We start from the raw sequence: 14,806 nt of genomic DNA, 5'->3' as shown, positions 1-14,806 counted from the left end.
GCGGGCGGGGCTCCTCGGCGCCCCCGGTCGGCCGAGCCGTGGATCCCGCCCCCCGGGGCGGCGCGGGCGGGAGGGAGGCGCCGCGCGTTCCCACGGCAACCGCGTCCGCCGCGCGGGCCCAGCGCAGCATGAGCGCCGCGGAGCTGGACCGGCACGTCGCCCGCAGATACCTGCTCAAGCGGCGGCTCGGGAAAGGGGTGCGTCGCGGGGCGCGGGGGCGCTGCTCCGGGCTGCCCGGCCGGCCCTGCCAGGCCCGGGTCCCCGCTGCCTGGGCGTCCAGTCACGAGGCTCCAGCAAGGCGTCCGCCCAGGGCTCTGGGCAGGCGACAGCCAGGTTCCCCCCAAGGTCTCAGGTCCCGCCCGCCCCCCACCCTCGCCCCGTGCCGGACCCCTGTGCGTGCCCAGGGCGCGCTCCAGACCCCGAGGGCGGGCAGTCGCCAGCACGGGTGCAGGAAGGAGACCGCGTGTGAGCCGGGCACACCTGGAGCGCACCTGGATGGGGCCGGTGCTGAGGCCGGGAGGAGACTGCCTGCGGGGAGGGCGGGGCTGCCAGGACAGTGGGGGGGCGAGGCTGGTGGGGGCTGGCGAGGCGGCAGGCGCCTGGCGGTTCGTGTGTACGGGGAGGGAGAGCAGTGCTGCCCCGTGCAGGGGCACCTGCCGGAGCTGGGGAGCAGAATCAGTCGGGCCAGACCAGAGGAGCTGAGCTGAGCTGAGCTGAGCCCGCCCCGGTGCTCGGCCCCGGAGAGCAGGGCTGGAAAGGCGGCAGGACGCGATGGCATCTGAGGGTGGCGCCACCAGCCCGTGCCGACAGGCGGTGAGACCCACCCAGTCATCAGGTCCCGCGAAAGTTCCACTCCGTGACCTCCGTTACTCCAGAAGCCTCTCGGACCCCGACCCCTGCTCCCTGCGACCCTCCTCAAGAGGGGCTGGTTTGCTGTGCAGGGTGGGGCCCCCCAAACCACAGCCCCGCCTTCCCCAGGGCCAGAGCAAGGCCAGGCCTGTGTCTGCAGGGGTAGCCCCGGGGCAGGGGAGGCCGGCAGAGTATAGCTCGGAGCCAGGAAGGCTGACCCGCCTCGTCCACAGGCCTATGGCATCGTGTGGAAGGCGGTGGACAGGAGGACGGGCGAGGTTGTGGCCATCAAGAAGATCTTTGATGCCTTTAGGAATAAGACGGACGCCCAGGTGAGAGCGTGGGGACCGGCGTAGGGGAGCCCCTTCTGCAGAGAGCCAAGGCTCCTGATGGCGGCGGGCTTCTGGCCCAGCGCACCGCCCCTGTCACCCCAGGGCCATGGGTGCTGGGGTGACGAGGACAGAACCCTGTGGTTCTTCTCGCCCCTCCCCACACTGCGTCTGTCTCGTTGCAGAGGACGTTCCGGGAGGTCGCGCTGCTCCAGGTGAGTGGCCCAGGCACTCCCCAGGCGACTCTGTCCAGCAAGGGAAGGGGGGGGTTCCAGCCCCCAGACCCCCAGCCTGACCCCTACTCTCTCCCCAGGAATTCGGGGGCCATCCCAACATCATCCGCCTCCTTGACGTGATCCGGGCAGAGAACGACAGGGACATCTACCTGGTGTTTGAGTCCATGGGTGGGTGAGCCCTACTGGGCGGCCAGCCCACCCCGCCCTGCCCAGGCCCCTCCAAGGGGGTAGTGCCCTGTGCCCAAAGACAAACATCTGGCCTTGAGACTGGCAGCGAGTGCCCCTGAAGCGCCTGGCTTGTCCACTGCATGTAGCTGTGCTCCCCTCTCTCGGCTCAGTTCATGAAACAAACAGCACGAAATAGAGCATGAAACAGCCGGGCAGACAGCGCTGTGGCTGCAGGCACCGCGGTCAGGAAGAAGCCTGCAGGGCACCAGCCCTAGGGACCCCAGGGGCCCGGGCCGTGCATGGGAGCCCCGGGGCCTTCAAGGTGGGGCAGACCAGCTTCTCCCCCGCCACTCCCCGCCTGACCTGCTTGTCCTGCAGACACTGACCTGCACGCCGTCATCCGAGAGGGCCGGCTGCTGAGGGACACCCACAAGCGCTTTATCTTCTACCAGCTGCTGCGGGCCACCAAGTTCATCCACTCGGGCGGCGTCGTCCACCGGGACCAGAAGGTGCCTCCTGAGCGCCCCCACCCCCACCCGGCGTCAGGGCCGGGCCCCTCACCACCCCCTCTCCCCAGCCATCCAATGTCCTGCTGAATGCCAGCTGCTTGGTGAAACTCTGCGACTTTGGCCTGGCCCGCTCCCTGAGTGGCCTCCCCGAAGGGCCTGAGGGCCAGGCCCTGACGGAGTACGTGGCCACACGCTGGTACCGAGCCCCGGAGGTGCTGCTGTCCTCCAGCTGGTAACTGGGACACCCCCCACCCGCCGCTGGGCACGGGCCTCCTCTGCCCCACAAGCACCTTCCGACACCCCACCCCATGCCCTGGCATGCCTGCCATCCCACCCCCCCCCCCGTCTCTGGGGTCCCCACCTCGCCTCCCTCGCTTGCGCCAGGTATACCCCTGGGGTGGACATGTGGGGCCTGGGCTGCATCCTGGGGGAGATGCTGCGGGGCCGGCCCCTGTTCCCGGGCACCTCCACCCTCCACCAGCTGGAGCTGATCCTGGAGACCATCCCCCTGCCCTCCGAGGAGGGTGAGCTTCCTGAGGGGGTCCACAGAGGCTGGGGTGCAGCGGGCTGGAGCACGCTGCCCGGGGAAGCCAGGCTGGCAGCTGGAGCTGGGGGCAGCGCACAGAGAAGGGTCCAGAGCCTCAGGAGGACAGGGCAGGCCGGGGCAGGCCTGGCAGCTGGTGGGCCCCTGGGGAGATGCTGGGGGTGGGGGCCAACTGGATGGAGTGCAAAGGCTGGGAGCCTGATCATGGGGCCCATGAGGTTCAGAGCCCAGGAGGGGTCCAGCCGGCAGGGGCAGGAACGCTAGTCCCTTGCTGCCGAGGGGTGGCGGGGCCAGGAGCCCCCAGGCTTCTGCTCCAGAGCTGGGCGGGGAGGGGCCGGGGGAGGCCCCTTAGGCTGGGGGCGGGTCCAGAGAGGGGAAGGTCTGGAGCCCGAGGCTGGCTCTCGGGGCGGGGGCGGGGGTGGGGGTGGGGATAGGGACCCTGCAGCAGGGGCTCCAGCCAGGGAGGCCGCGGGTGCAGGGGCGGGGGTGCAAGGGCGGGGTCTGGGCAGGGGGTGTGAGGCCTGGGGAGGCGAGGCTGTCCCCCAGCACCCCCGTCCCACCCCCGTCCCGCGCCACCTCTGTCCCCTCACCCAGACCTCCTTGCCCTGGGCCCCGGCCGCGGCGCCTGGATTCTGCAGCGCGGGGGCGCCCGGTGAGTGCCCCTCCTGCGGCCGCCGCCCCGCGCCGCTGGCCCGGGGTGGGGGGCGGCGGGCGGCGTCCAGGCGCCCTCCGGGACCGGCCCAGCTGCCCTCCGGCAGGCGGGGCGGGCCGCGGAGGCCAAGGCGGGCGGGCCCGGGGTGCGAGGGCAGCAGGGGCCACCGGTGAGGATGTGGGGGACCCTGTGCTCGGCCCCAGGCCCCGGCGGACGCTGGACGCCCTCCTGCCCGCCGACACGCCCCCGGAGGCCCTGGACCTGCTGCGGCGCCTCCTGGTGTTCGCGCCCGGCGGGCGGCTCAGCGCGGCGCGGGCGCTGCGGCACCCCTACGTGCGCAGGTGCGCGGGGGCGCCCGGGGCGCGGGCGGCCGAGGGACTCGCTCCGACGAGGCCGGGTCGCGGCGGCCCGCAGGTTTCACCGCCCTGAGCGCGAGTGGTCGCTGGAGGCCGAGGTCCGGCTCCCGGTGGACGAAGCGGCCCAGCTCTCGGCCCCCGAGTACCGCAGCCGCCTCTACCAGGTTCCCCGCCCGCCCCCCGCCCGCGCACCCCCCAGCCCGCGCCCCCCCGCCCCCACCCCGCCCGCGCGCACCCCTGAGCCCCCCCTCCCGCAGCTGATCCTGGATCGCGGAGAGAAGGGCCCGGGGGGCGCCCCCGCGGGGGCAGAGCTCGCGGCCCCGGCGCTCAAGCCCGGAGCGGCGCCCCCGACCCCCGCGGGCCCGCGCGCGCCGCACCCCGGGCCCTGGCCGCAGGGGGGCCACGGAAGCCCCGCGCACGGTGCGTGCCCGCCGCCCGCCCCTCGGTGCCGCCCGCCCCTCGGCGCCGCCCGCCCGCCCGCCTGACCCCGCTGGGTTTCCCGACCCGCAGAAGCCCCGGGCGGAGCCGACGGCCGGCCGCGGCGGAGCCCGGCCCCCCAGCCCCCGCCGGCCGCCGCCAGGAGCGGGGAGGACGCGGCCCCGGGGGTGGCCCCCGCCCCGCGCCGCCAGCACCCCGCCGGGCAGCGGCCCCGCGCCCCCGCGCCCTCCCTGGCCTCGCAGGCCGCGGCCGCGGCGGCCGACCGGGTCCTGACGCGGCAGCCCCGCCTCGGGGCTCCCCCCGGCCCGCGCCCCCCCGCCGCGCAGGGCCCGCCCGGCCTCCCCCGGGGGCGCGCGCCCGAGCCCCGGCCCGGCCGCCGCATGTTCGGGCCCGCGGCCGCCCAGGGCGCCCAGGCGGCCGCGCGCGCCGCGCTCGGGGGCTACGCCCAGGCCTTCGGCACCGTGCGCCGCTCGGCGCTGGGCCGCCCGCCCCTGCCCCCCGGGCCCCGCGCCTGAGCGCCGCCGCCCGCCCCCCGCCAGCCCGGCCGCGGAGCCCCAGGGCCGGGATTTGCGCCCCTCCCCGGCTTGCGCGAACCCCCGTCTGGCCCCCCGGGAGCGGCCGGCACACCCGCCCCACCCCAACTCCTCCAATAAAGCCTTTCTGCCCGCCCGCCTGCCCCCTCCATGCCCGTGAGGGGCCCCTACCTGGGCAGCCCCCTCCCCGCCAGAACCCGGCTCCGGGAGGGCGGGCGCTGCTGTGGGCCCCGACGCAGACCCCTGGGGCCGGCTTCCTGACCACCCCCCAGCCCCCGGGGGCCGCTGTCCCCAGGGTGGACCTCCTGCCTGGCCGGGTGCCAGCCGCTTCGCGCCCACCTCTGCGACCCTGAGCCAGAGAAGGGGTGACAGGAGTGACCCCTCGTGCCTCAGCATGGGCGGGGAGGTCGAGGAGGGGGGGCGTGTCCCCCCAGGGGGTGGACTAGAGACCACCCAGGAGGGAGCCGGCCCAAAGAAGGCCAGTCCTCGAGCAGAGGCCGAGCGAAAGGGGTCCAGGGAAGCTGGCCACTGGCCCTTGGCCCCAGGGCAGGGCAGGGGAGGACTGGCTAGACAGCAGCTGCGAGGGGGGTGGGCAGGGCTGGGTGGCCAGGGCCGTGGGGATGTTGGGCTGTGCCAGCAGCCGCAGCGGCTGAGGAGGGAGTGGGCGGCCCCCCAGAGAGGGGCTGGGGGCGCAAGGAGCATGGTGACCGGGCACACTGCCGGTGGGGAGGGCTCTGGGACTCCCCGCAAGCATGGGCAGTGGTGCCCAGGGCGCCTAAGTTCATGATGTCCCGTGGCGGGGCTGCTGACCTCCAGGAAGGCGCCGGGGGTCTGCGTGGCTGACACCCAAGCGTGCAGCCGGTCTGGGAGGCCGCCCCCCACCCCCAGCCCGTGCTCAGGAGCCGCCTGCACCACAAGGCAGAGCGCTTGCCGGTCAGCTCCATGGATGCCCCTGCGCCCCCACCCAGGGCGGGCAGGCCAGCAGAGCCTCAGGAGCCGCCCCAGGCCCACCCACTGGCGGGCGCTTCTGGAATCCCAACTACTCTGAGCAACTGGAAATGTTTTTTAATACTTAGAACCAACAACTATGTGAAGAGAAATGGCAGAAGGTGATTTCCCGCCGTAGCACCTGCAGTGACCACTAGGCGCGGGGGTGCCACTGCGGCTCTCTGGGTACGCGGGGGCCCTCCGCACGAGGCTGGGCTTTACTGCACCCCAAATTCCGGGCCTGCACTTCACAGGGTGGTGTGGTCAGGGCAGCACCTTGGGGGTCCTCCACAGGGCCCCCACATCCAGCCCCCAACAGCCTGCCCTGCAGTGCTCCCCAAGAGGGGCATCTGGTGGCCTGGCTCCACACCCCCCAACACCCTGCAATCCAGCCAGGGCCCGGAGGTGAAGGTGGGGACCCTTTCAGGAGAGCAGACCTGAGGGGCAACACATCCAGGAGGGCGTGAGGAAGGGGGACAGAGAACACAGCCCTGAGAAGGGGGGGCCAAGAAGGGGGGCAGAAGCAGACAGGCCCCCGCAGGTTGTGGGGCCAAGGCACAGAGAGGGGGCCCCCCGCAGGTTGTGGGGCCAAGGCACAGAGAGGGGTCCCTGAGGTGAGTGAGGGGCCAAGAGGGGCTGAGGCACAGTGGTGGGGGCACCAGGCAGTGCCCGGCTGGCGCCCCCGGGGAGGAGGCGAGGGCGGAGGCGCCGCGGCGCGGAGCCCTCACTTCTTGTTCTTGAACGGGCCCAGGATCTTGGGCATGAACTTGCCCACCTTGCTGTCCCTGGGGTCCTCCTCCGCGGGGCCGGCCCCGGGGCCGCCCGCCTCCTCCTTCTTGCAGAAGACCTCGAAGCGGCTGTAGACGCGCTTCTCCTTGCGCATGCTCTCCATGCGGCGCAGCAGGCGCTCGCGCTCCTCGGCGCTGGCGGGCAGCGTGCGGCTCAGGCGGCCCTGCGCGCCCAGGCTGTCCGAGCGGAAGATGGCCGAGCACTTGTCCTTGTCGGACATGTCGGGGGCCAGGCCGCCCGCAGCGGGGGCTCGGCCCAGCTCGGGGCTGCTGTGGGCGGGCGCGGGGCCCCCGCGGTGCTTCGGCCCGTGGGCGCTGATCTGCTCCAGGATGGCCTTGGTGTCGTCCCGCAGGTTGCTGCTGTACAGAGCGTTGGCCGTGGCGGAGGCCACGCGCGCCCGGGGGCCCCGCTCGTCTCCCGGGCGGCCTCGGCGCTGTCGCCCCGGGCCAGGGACGGCCTCCGGGGGCTCTCGGGCTGCCCGTTCTCCTGCGGCGCGGGCAGGCCGCCCTCCTCCTCTGCGCGCTGCTCCCCCTTGGGGCTCAGCAGCTGCCGGAAGCGCAGGGACCCCTTGCGTAGGGCCTCCATGGCGCTGCCGGCCGCCTCCTCTGCGGGCGCGGTCTTCGGAGACTCCCCAGAGAAAGCGAGGGTGAGGCTGTCCCGGCGCTCGGGCACCGGGGGCACCGGGCTGCCCCTGTGCTCGGGCACCGGGGGCACCGGGCTGCCCCTGCGCTCGGGCACTGGGGGTACCGGGCTGCCCCGGCGCTCAGGGTAGGCCGCCGTTGGGCTCCCTTTTGGTTCAGTCAATCCTGGGGTTGGGCTGCCTCTCCGAGTGGGAAAGCCGGGTGTGGGACTCCCCTTCCGCTCAGGGGCCACCGGGGTAGGGCTCCCTTTTGGCTCAGAGTGGGGTGCCTGGTGCCCTCCGTCCCCCTCGGGCAGCGCCGGTGGGGGGCTGTTGCGCCTCTGCGGGGAGGTGGAGCAGCCCTGGCCAGAGAGGAAGCGGGAGGGGAGCCGGTCAGTGCCGCTCCGGCCCAGCGTGTCCAGCAGTTGCGCGGCGGTGAGCGAGGCGGCTCCGGGCTGCCGCTCGGCCTCCTGGTGCAGCCGCTGCGCGAAGGAGTCCCGCAGGTCCAGCAGGCAGCTCTCCAGGCTGCGGCGCTCGCCCCCGGCGCCCCCACCTCCTCTCGCCAGGCCTGGCCCACGGCGGCCTTGCTGTGGCGGGCGACAGTGGCTGCCGCCCCCGCGCCGCCGGGGTCCCTGTACTTCTCCAGGAGTTCGGCCACCTTGGCGGAGGCGGAGGAGCGCACGGCCTCGCCCCCGGGGCCCAGCACCTCGCTGACCGTCTGCTCCTTGTGCAGCAGCTGCACTTTCTCCGCGGTGGGCCCTGCGGCCCCGGGGCCCTCGGTCTGAGAGGAGCTAAAGATGAGCGAGGAGCGCAGCCTGGAGCTGCGCTGGATCAGCGGGTTCAGGCGCGAGCGGAAGGACCCTGCTTGGCCACGCCTGCCTCCTCCGCGCCCTCCGCGGCCTCTGCGCCACCGCCCCCGGTGCCGGGCCCGCGAAGGAAGCCGGCGAGCGGAAGGGCGAGGGGAACAGGTCTGCCGCCGGCCCCCGGCCCCCCGCCGCCATCACGTCGTCCTCATAGGGCTCGGCCTCCATGGGCGCAGGCAGGCCCTCCTCGCCCGCGTCCTCCCCGTGGCAGCCGCTCAGGTAGGAGGCCAGGCGCCAGTGCCGCAGCCCCGCGCGGCCCTCAGGCCCGCCCCTGCGCTCCGGGTCTGTGTCCGGAGGGGCCTCGGGGCCCAGCTTCCCCACCGCCTGACAGGGGAAACGCTGGCCTAGGTTGGGGTGCGAGGCTCCCCCGGGGTCGAGGCCTCGAGGCCCAGATCCGGCCCGATCGGAGGGTCTGAACCTTGGCGCACCTCGCGGGAGGCACCGGACGGCACATAATCCAGCCGCTGGTGTCCGTCCGGGCCGAGCTCTGGGAAGCGAGGCCCTGCGCCCAGGGTGAAGTCGTCGGGGTCGGCCGGGAAGCCGGCGCGGCCAGCGCGCAACTTCTCGAACAGGCCCTGTGGCCGCGGGGGCGCCAGCTGCGGGTCCCACTGGTAGTGCTGCTGGGCCAGCTGGTCGCGGTGGAAGTGGCTGGTCTGGAAGCGGAAGTCGTCGCCGTGGCTGAGGAACGTCTGCCGCGACACCTGTCGTGTGGCCGCGAAGTTCTCCACAGCTGCGCCACCGTCCGCCGCCGCGTAGCTGTGCCGCTTGAAGGCGTCCACCTCCAGGTGCCTCGCCTGGAAGAAGCCCCGCGGGCCGGCCAGGTCGCCGCCGGGTCCGGCCTCTGCGTCCAGCCGCCGCGACAGCGGCCGCAGCCCCGCGTGCGGCTCCAGGGCACCCCCGGGCGCCCGCAGGGGCTCCTCCCGACGGAAGGCCGACAGGAAGTGGCGGTCGGGGTCCAGGAAGGAGGGGAAGCCCAGGCCCTCGTCCCGAGGCGGCGGGAACAGGAGGTGCGCTCGCTTGGGGAAAGAGAAGGGGTAGGAGCCCCCGGCATCTGGCTGCTCATGAGGGGTCCGGCTCCCAGGTATGGGGCCAGGGCATAGGTGTCCGCACGGGCCAATGCCCCCGCCGAGGGCACCAGCGGCTCGGACTGCGCGAAGAGGATGCGGAACTCCTCGTCGAAGCTGGAGACCAGCTCGCCCTGGAACACGTGCGCCAGGCTGCGGTGGATCTTCTCGAAGGACCACATAAAGCTGCGGGGACGCGCGAGTCAGAGGCGGGCCGGGGCAGCGGGCAGGGGCGGGGGGGGGGCGGGGGCGGGGCGGGGCAGGGTGGGGCGGGGCGGCAGGTCAGGGGCCACAGGGCAGCCGGGCAGGGCACACCTGTAGCTCCCACTCATCACCACGGCGCAGTCCACCAGGAGGAACTTCTCCTTCACGTGGCCCTTGAAGGACTTCCCGGTGCGGCAGTAGTAGGTGGGGCCGGCCACCGTGCGCACGCGCAGGAACTGGGGACAGAGACGAGAGGCGTCAGGTGCCCGCGAGGGCCCTCCCCTCCTCACACCCGCCCGGACCCCGGCACTGACATCCACGTGGTGCAGGTTGACCCGGCACTTGTCAGCCATGTCCAGGAAGTGCTGTGCGTTCATCTCGTCCAGCAGGATGTAGACGGGCACACGCCGGGCAGCCGCCTCCAGCACCTCCCCCAGCAGGTCCACGTCGGTGAACATGTCCATCACCACGGCCACCACCTGCGGCAGGTCAGGGACAGAGGGCAGACCCCCACTGCTCCCACCACGCTCCAGCCACACTTGCACCAACATGGCCTCTAGCCCCTGGGCCGAGTGTGGGGCTTGAGGAAGGCCGGGTCGCTGGCCAGGCGGCTGGTGCATGATGGCCCTGTGGCACAGGGCCTGCGTCGTGTCAGGGGAGGGCCAGGCTGTCCTGCCGCTGGGGGCCAGGGCTTCCCTCGCCAGAGCGGCCCGGAGGGGGTGGGGACGAAGCCCCGAGACACCAGTCATGTCCCCACCACGCCCTGGTACAGGGGGTCAGGGCTGAGCCTCGGGCTCCCGTTCTGCCCCTGGGAGGGGGTCACTGCCTGGGGTCAGAGGGTCTTTAGGGCCTGCCCCGCACCCTCAGTCTCCGCGGCCTAACTGGCTCTCTGCCGCTTGCCGGCTGTTCGGGAGGGGTAGGAAACTCTCGGGTGGGTCAAGAGCAGAGCAAGAGCCCAGCGCGGTGGGCAGCCCGGGGCTCTGGGCAGCGGCAGCCACCAGGAGCGCACATGTGCAGACTGGGAGGCGGCCAGGGTGCCCTTGGTGTGGCCTGGGCCCTGAGAGGCGGCAGCAGCTCTGGCCTCGTCCGCACCCCAGCTGGGCGCTGTTTCTCCTCCCCAGGCCCCCGGCAGCCCTTCCCCGCGGCGGCGCACCTGCTGGGCAGAGCGAATCATCCTTCGGGCCTCATCCTTGATGCTGGGGCTGTCGGGTGGCGGGGGCTGCACCAGTGTGGTGACCTCAGTGCCCTGGAATCCGAAGGTCAGGGGCCAGCCCAGGTCGAGCTCCGGTATCGCCTGGTCTGAGTTCATGGGCCAGTAGGTGCCCGAGGAGCCATCGAAGTCCACTGTGGGAGGGCTGCCTTCGGGGGCTCGCGGGCAACATGCTGTGGGGGCCGCAGGTGGCGGCCCACGTGCTCCAGCTCCTCAGGGCACAGGAAGGCAGGCGCCCCCTCGGACGCCAGGAACCGGCTGTAGGCCTCAGGCCCGCCCTCGGCCAGCGCGTCCACCGCTAGGCGGTAGTACTCTTTGTAGTGCGGCGGCAGGTACCCGGGTGCCAGCGGGTTGTCCCCCTGCGAGGAGCTTTGGGAGCGACGGGCCATGTTGGGGCCGGGGACCTGGGGAGGGCACAGGGGCGTTACGGGGCAGGAGCCCTGGACACGCGACAGCCCCTGTGCGCTGGATCTGGGGGCTGACCGCGCTCCTGGCGCCCTGGCCGGAGGCCTCCCAGGCACCAACCCCAGGGATGTCCAGGTGGAGGTGCCATCTCCCCAGCTTCCACGTGGGGGCACCAATGGCCTGTGCCCCAAGCACTTGCATTTTGCAGACCCCTTCCCCCATAAAACAGATAGGTACATGTAGATAAATAGCGACAATTTACGGCTGTTCCGATGAATAAAACATAACCCAGGCTGCGCGCGTCTGCAGAGCATTTCTGTCTCCTGGAGTCCTGGGCCGCCCGGGTGCTGGCCAGGCCAGGCAGCTGCCACCCTCGCACCACCACTACGGCAGGTGGCCCCAAGGCTGCCCTGGCATGTGACGGCTCGGCAGAGCTCTGGGGTGTGTCCTGCCTGGCAGCCCAAGCCCCACTCATACCGCCCCTACCATGAGCCCCTGGCCACTCACACCTCTCCCCTTCAGCCCACCTGCCCCCAGGTAGTGCTTCCCACTGGCTTCTCTTAGCCTCCAGTCCTGCCTCCTGCCAGCTGGCCTGGCCTGGCCCTGGCCACGCCTGCTCCCCTCCAGAGGGAGCCTTTCCTGGCTCTCCACCCGCCCCCGCCCAAGCGCCAGCCACGCCCCACCCGTCTCCAGGAAGCCCAGCCTGGAGGCTCCTGTACAGGCCCTGAACTCGCTGGGCGCCCTGCTCCACCAGGGAGGAGAGGCCTGAGAGCCGGCGGGCAGCTGACATGACGTGGTGCTGCCAGGTGGGGCACCCTGGGGCCACCCAGTCGACAACCCGCTGGAGACACCAGCTGGCTGACAGCACCAGGCGACGCTGTCCTCTGACCCACATGGGCGGTGGCCATACGGTCCTCGCTGGGCCTGGGCCAGCCTGAAGCGGCCACACGGTCCACGATGGGGCGAGGGCTGTCCGGGGGGCTCAGGGGCGATGAGGCATCTGGCCCTGTGGGGTCAGTGACTGGCCTGCGGGCCTGGGAGGCACTGTCCTGCTGACCTCCTTCGAGAGGCAGAGTGCAGGGCCAGCGTCCCTGCCCGGGTGGTTGGGCCGGGCCAGCCTGACTGCCTGGCTGCACGAGGAGACTGCTGAGCCGCCAGCAGCCCCGAGCGACCAGGCCAGGGCCCGAGGCCTCCAGGGTCTGCTGCCCCCACCGGGCGGCTCCCACCCCGCCTCTGGGGAGGAAGGGCGCCATCCCACCAGGAGGTGACTCAGCAGGGTGCTCTCCTGTGCTGACCTCCGACCTCAAGTCCGCCCTCAGGGAGCTAGTGGGCCCCTGACCAGGACTCCCAGCCCCGACGCTGCCAGCGCGGAGGTGGGGCCCAGGCACCCGAAGGAGGGCCGCGTGGAAAGGATCTGGGGTGCTGCACCGCGGCCACCCTGCCGAGTAGGCTGGGCGCAGGGGGTATGCCCAGCGGCGGGCAGCCTGGGCGGTGGGGCTCAGGGGCAGGGCCGGGCCTCGGGCCACTCCCGCCCGTGGAAGGGAGTCGGCGCGCCCCAGGAAGTGTCCGCCCGGCCCACCTGTCCCGCGCTCGCAGGCCCGGTCAGGACGGGGCCTCGCTCTCCCCGCACCGCTCCCGAGCCAGACCGCACCCGGCGGCCTCGGCCACCCCGGTCCACCGCGCGGGGCGGGGCGCCACGGGAAGGGTCCAGCTCGGCCCGGTCCTTCCCCCGAGGTCGCGCCGCGAGGGCACGAAGGCGCCAGGACGGCCTGGGCCAGCCGGGCCCGGGCCCCTGCCCACTCGGCTCCTCCCGGCCCCCGCCGGCACCGGCCCGGCCCGGCCCGGCCCGGCCCGGCGCACGCGGCCGCGCCGCCGCCCTCGCCGCCGCCCCGGCCCCGGCCCCGGCGCCCCGCGCGGAGGGGGCGCCGACCCCGCCCCAGCCGCCCCGCCCGCGCCGGGGGAGGGGCCTACCTGGCCAGGTGCGCGGGGTCTCGGGACAGGGGCAGCAGCAGCCGACCGCCGCCCAGCGGCCTCGCGGTCCGGTCGGTCCGGCAGCCACTCCCTGCGCGGCCCGCCCGCCGCGGCCTGATTCACGCGCCCGCCCCCGCCCCGCCCGCCGCGCCTGCCGCCGCCTGCCCGGGCAGCACCTGGGGGCGGGGCGGCCCCACCCGCGGCGCGCCCGCATTCCTGCGCCGCCCCCGCCGCCCCCCGCCGCCCCCCGCCGCCCGCGCCGCGCCCCGGCCCGGCCCCGGCCCCCGCCCGCGCCCCCGCCCGCGCCCCCGCCGGCCCCGACCCCCGCCGGCCCCGGCCCCCGCCCGCGCCCCCGGCCCCCGCCGGCCCCCGCCCGCGCCCCCGCCCGCGCCCCGCCCCGGGGCCCCTACAGACCACCCGGGCCCCGCTCCCAGGGGCCCGCGCCCCAGGACACATCGGTGAACCCCGGGCTCAAAGTCCCTACGCCTGACCCCTGACCCTCGCCCCGGAAGTCCAGGTGAGTCGGAAGTTCCGGCTCGGTCGCTAGGAAACGGGCCAGCCCGACGCGAGGGGCGGGGCCGGCGGCCTCGCCCGGGCGGCAGGAGACAGGTGAGGCAGGTGAGGCCGCAGCCGCGCAGGCGGGGCCGCACCTGGGGCCGTGAGCACGGGGTCGCCCACCCCGCCCGGACGCCCCCGCGCTAGCCCCGGCGCACAGGGGACACCCCCCAGCCCTGGCGCACAGGGGACACCCCCAGCCCTGGCGCACAGGGGACACCCCCCAGCCCTGGCGCACAGGGGACACCCCCCCAGCCCTGGCGCACAGGGGACACCCCCCAGCCCTGGCGCACAGGGGACACCCCCCAGCCCTGGCGCACAGGGGACACCCCCCAGCCCTGGCGCACAGGGACACCCCCCCAGCCCTGGCGCACAGGGGACACCCCCAGCCCTGGCGCACAGGGGACACCCCCAGCCCTGGCGCACAGGGGACACCCCCCCAGCCCTGGCGCACAGGGGACACCCCCAGCCCTGGCGCACAGGGGACACCCCCCAGCCCTGGCGCACAGGGGACACCCCCCAGCCCTGGCGCACAGGGGACACCCCCCAGCCCTGGCGCACAGGGGACACCCCCCCAGCCCTGGCGCACAGGGGACACCCCCAGCCCTGGCGCACAGGGGACACCCCCCAGCCCTGGCGCACAGGGACACCCCCCAGCCCTGGCGCACAGGGGACACCCCCCAGCCCTGGCGCACAGGGGACACCCCCCCAGCCCTGGCGCACAGGGGACACCCCCCAGCCCTGGCGCACAGGGGACACCCCCCCAGCCCTGGCGCACAGGGGACACCCCCCTGCGGGCACGCCGTCTCCCAAGTCCACCGCTGTCCCCACAGGCAGGAGGCACATGGGTGGCCTCCCCCAGCTGTGGGCCCCTGCACGGGCCCGCCGCTCCCGGGGCTCCCCGCTCTGCTTCTGTGTCGGTCCCCCCACACTGGACCCGCAGGCACACGCCCTCACAGGAGGGGCGCTGGACCTCATGGGGCGCTCCTGGCACAGTGCACCTGCTGCCACCAGCTTCCCAGGGGGGCCAGCTGCCCCTAGGGCCCCTGTTCCCAAACACTCAGGGCCTGGCTCAGAGCCCCAGCCCCTCTGGGGGTCTCACCCCATTTGGGCCCTTCCCAGCCCTTAACCATGGTGGGGCCAGGCCCCCCCAAGCCCTGCCCTCTCACCACGACCCTGTTCTCCTGTTCCCAGGGCCACCCCCAGTTTCTTTAGCTCCCCCCCAAACACTCAGCAACACCTCACAGAGGGGCAGGCCAGTGTCCAGGCCATGGTGCCCAAGCAGGTTACCTGTGCGGAGGGAGGGTCGGGTCTGGGCACCCAGCCTGGGGCAGGGAGGGCTCCCAGGGCAGAGGAGCTCTGGGGCACCTCATGGACGAGGGAGTGGGCGCCGCTCTGGGACGCGGACGGTGCCTATGATGGCCGGGGTGGGGAGGGCAGCAGCGTGGAGGCCAGGGCTGGCAGGCCCAGCATGGCATCCCCGTGCAGCGCACCTGCTTGCGCATGCCTGTGTCCAGCCAGCACC

At 74.0% G+C, this 14,806-nt stretch overlaps 2 protein-coding genes across 2 annotated transcripts; one reads left to right on the top strand and one right to left on the bottom strand.

The window, feature by feature from the left end:
* Positions 1-128: 128 nt before the first annotated feature.
* MAPK15 (mitogen-activated protein kinase 15) lies at positions 129-4,967 on the top strand. The gene is made up of 14 exons (XM_037507052.1): positions 129-197; positions 1,083-1,181; positions 1,364-1,393; positions 1,492-1,582; positions 1,961-2,091; positions 2,160-2,323; positions 2,476-2,615; positions 3,230-3,287; positions 3,491-3,628; positions 3,702-3,807; positions 3,901-4,063; positions 4,154-4,347; positions 4,408-4,583; positions 4,910-4,967. The coding sequence occupies exons 1-14, from the start codon at positions 129-131 to the stop codon at positions 4,965-4,967; spliced, it is 1,617 nt and encodes a 538-aa protein (XP_037362949.1).
* Positions 4,968-5,622: 655 nt separating this feature from the next.
* Positions 5,623-10,819, bottom strand: FAM83H (family with sequence similarity 83 member H). Its single transcript, XM_037528708.2, is given in 11 exon segments — positions 5,623-6,802; positions 6,805-7,550; positions 7,553-7,870; positions 7,873-7,941; positions 7,944-8,265; positions 8,268-8,929; positions 8,932-9,122; positions 9,252-9,376; positions 9,455-9,619; positions 10,294-10,490; positions 10,493-10,819. Coding segments are annotated over 11 exon segments (3,519 nt in total). The 5' UTR covers positions 10,740-10,819; the 3' UTR covers positions 5,623-6,325.
* Between the last annotated feature and the right edge of the window lie 3,987 nt (positions 10,820-14,806).

The sequence above is a fragment of the Talpa occidentalis genome, unplaced genomic scaffold, assembly GCF_014898055.3.
Source record: "Talpa occidentalis isolate TD23 unplaced genomic scaffold, MPIMG_talOcc4v2.1, whole genome shotgun sequence".
Classification (NCBI taxonomy): Eukaryota; Metazoa; Chordata; class Mammalia; order Eulipotyphla; family Talpidae; genus Talpa; species Talpa occidentalis.
The sequence above is the reverse complement of the archived record's forward strand: the minus strand, read 5'-3'. Positions and strand labels throughout refer to the sequence as shown.

What these genes read in the sequence shown, in the direction of transcription:
- MAPK15 (XM_037507052.1), top strand. Translation starts at nt 129, where the DNA reads ATGAGCGCCGCGGAGCTGGACCGGCACGTCGCCCGCAGATACCTGCTC. An exon ending in AGCGGCGGCTCGGGAAAGGG is followed by an intron (nt 198 to 1,082) that starts GTGCGTCGCGGG and finishes CCTCGTCCACAG; the next exon opens with GCCTATGGCATCGTGTGGAA. An exon ending in CTGCAGCGCGGGGGCGCCCG is followed by an intron (nt 3,288 to 3,490) that starts GTGAGTGCCCCT and finishes GCTCGGCCCCAG; the next exon opens with GCCCCGGCGGACGCTGGACG.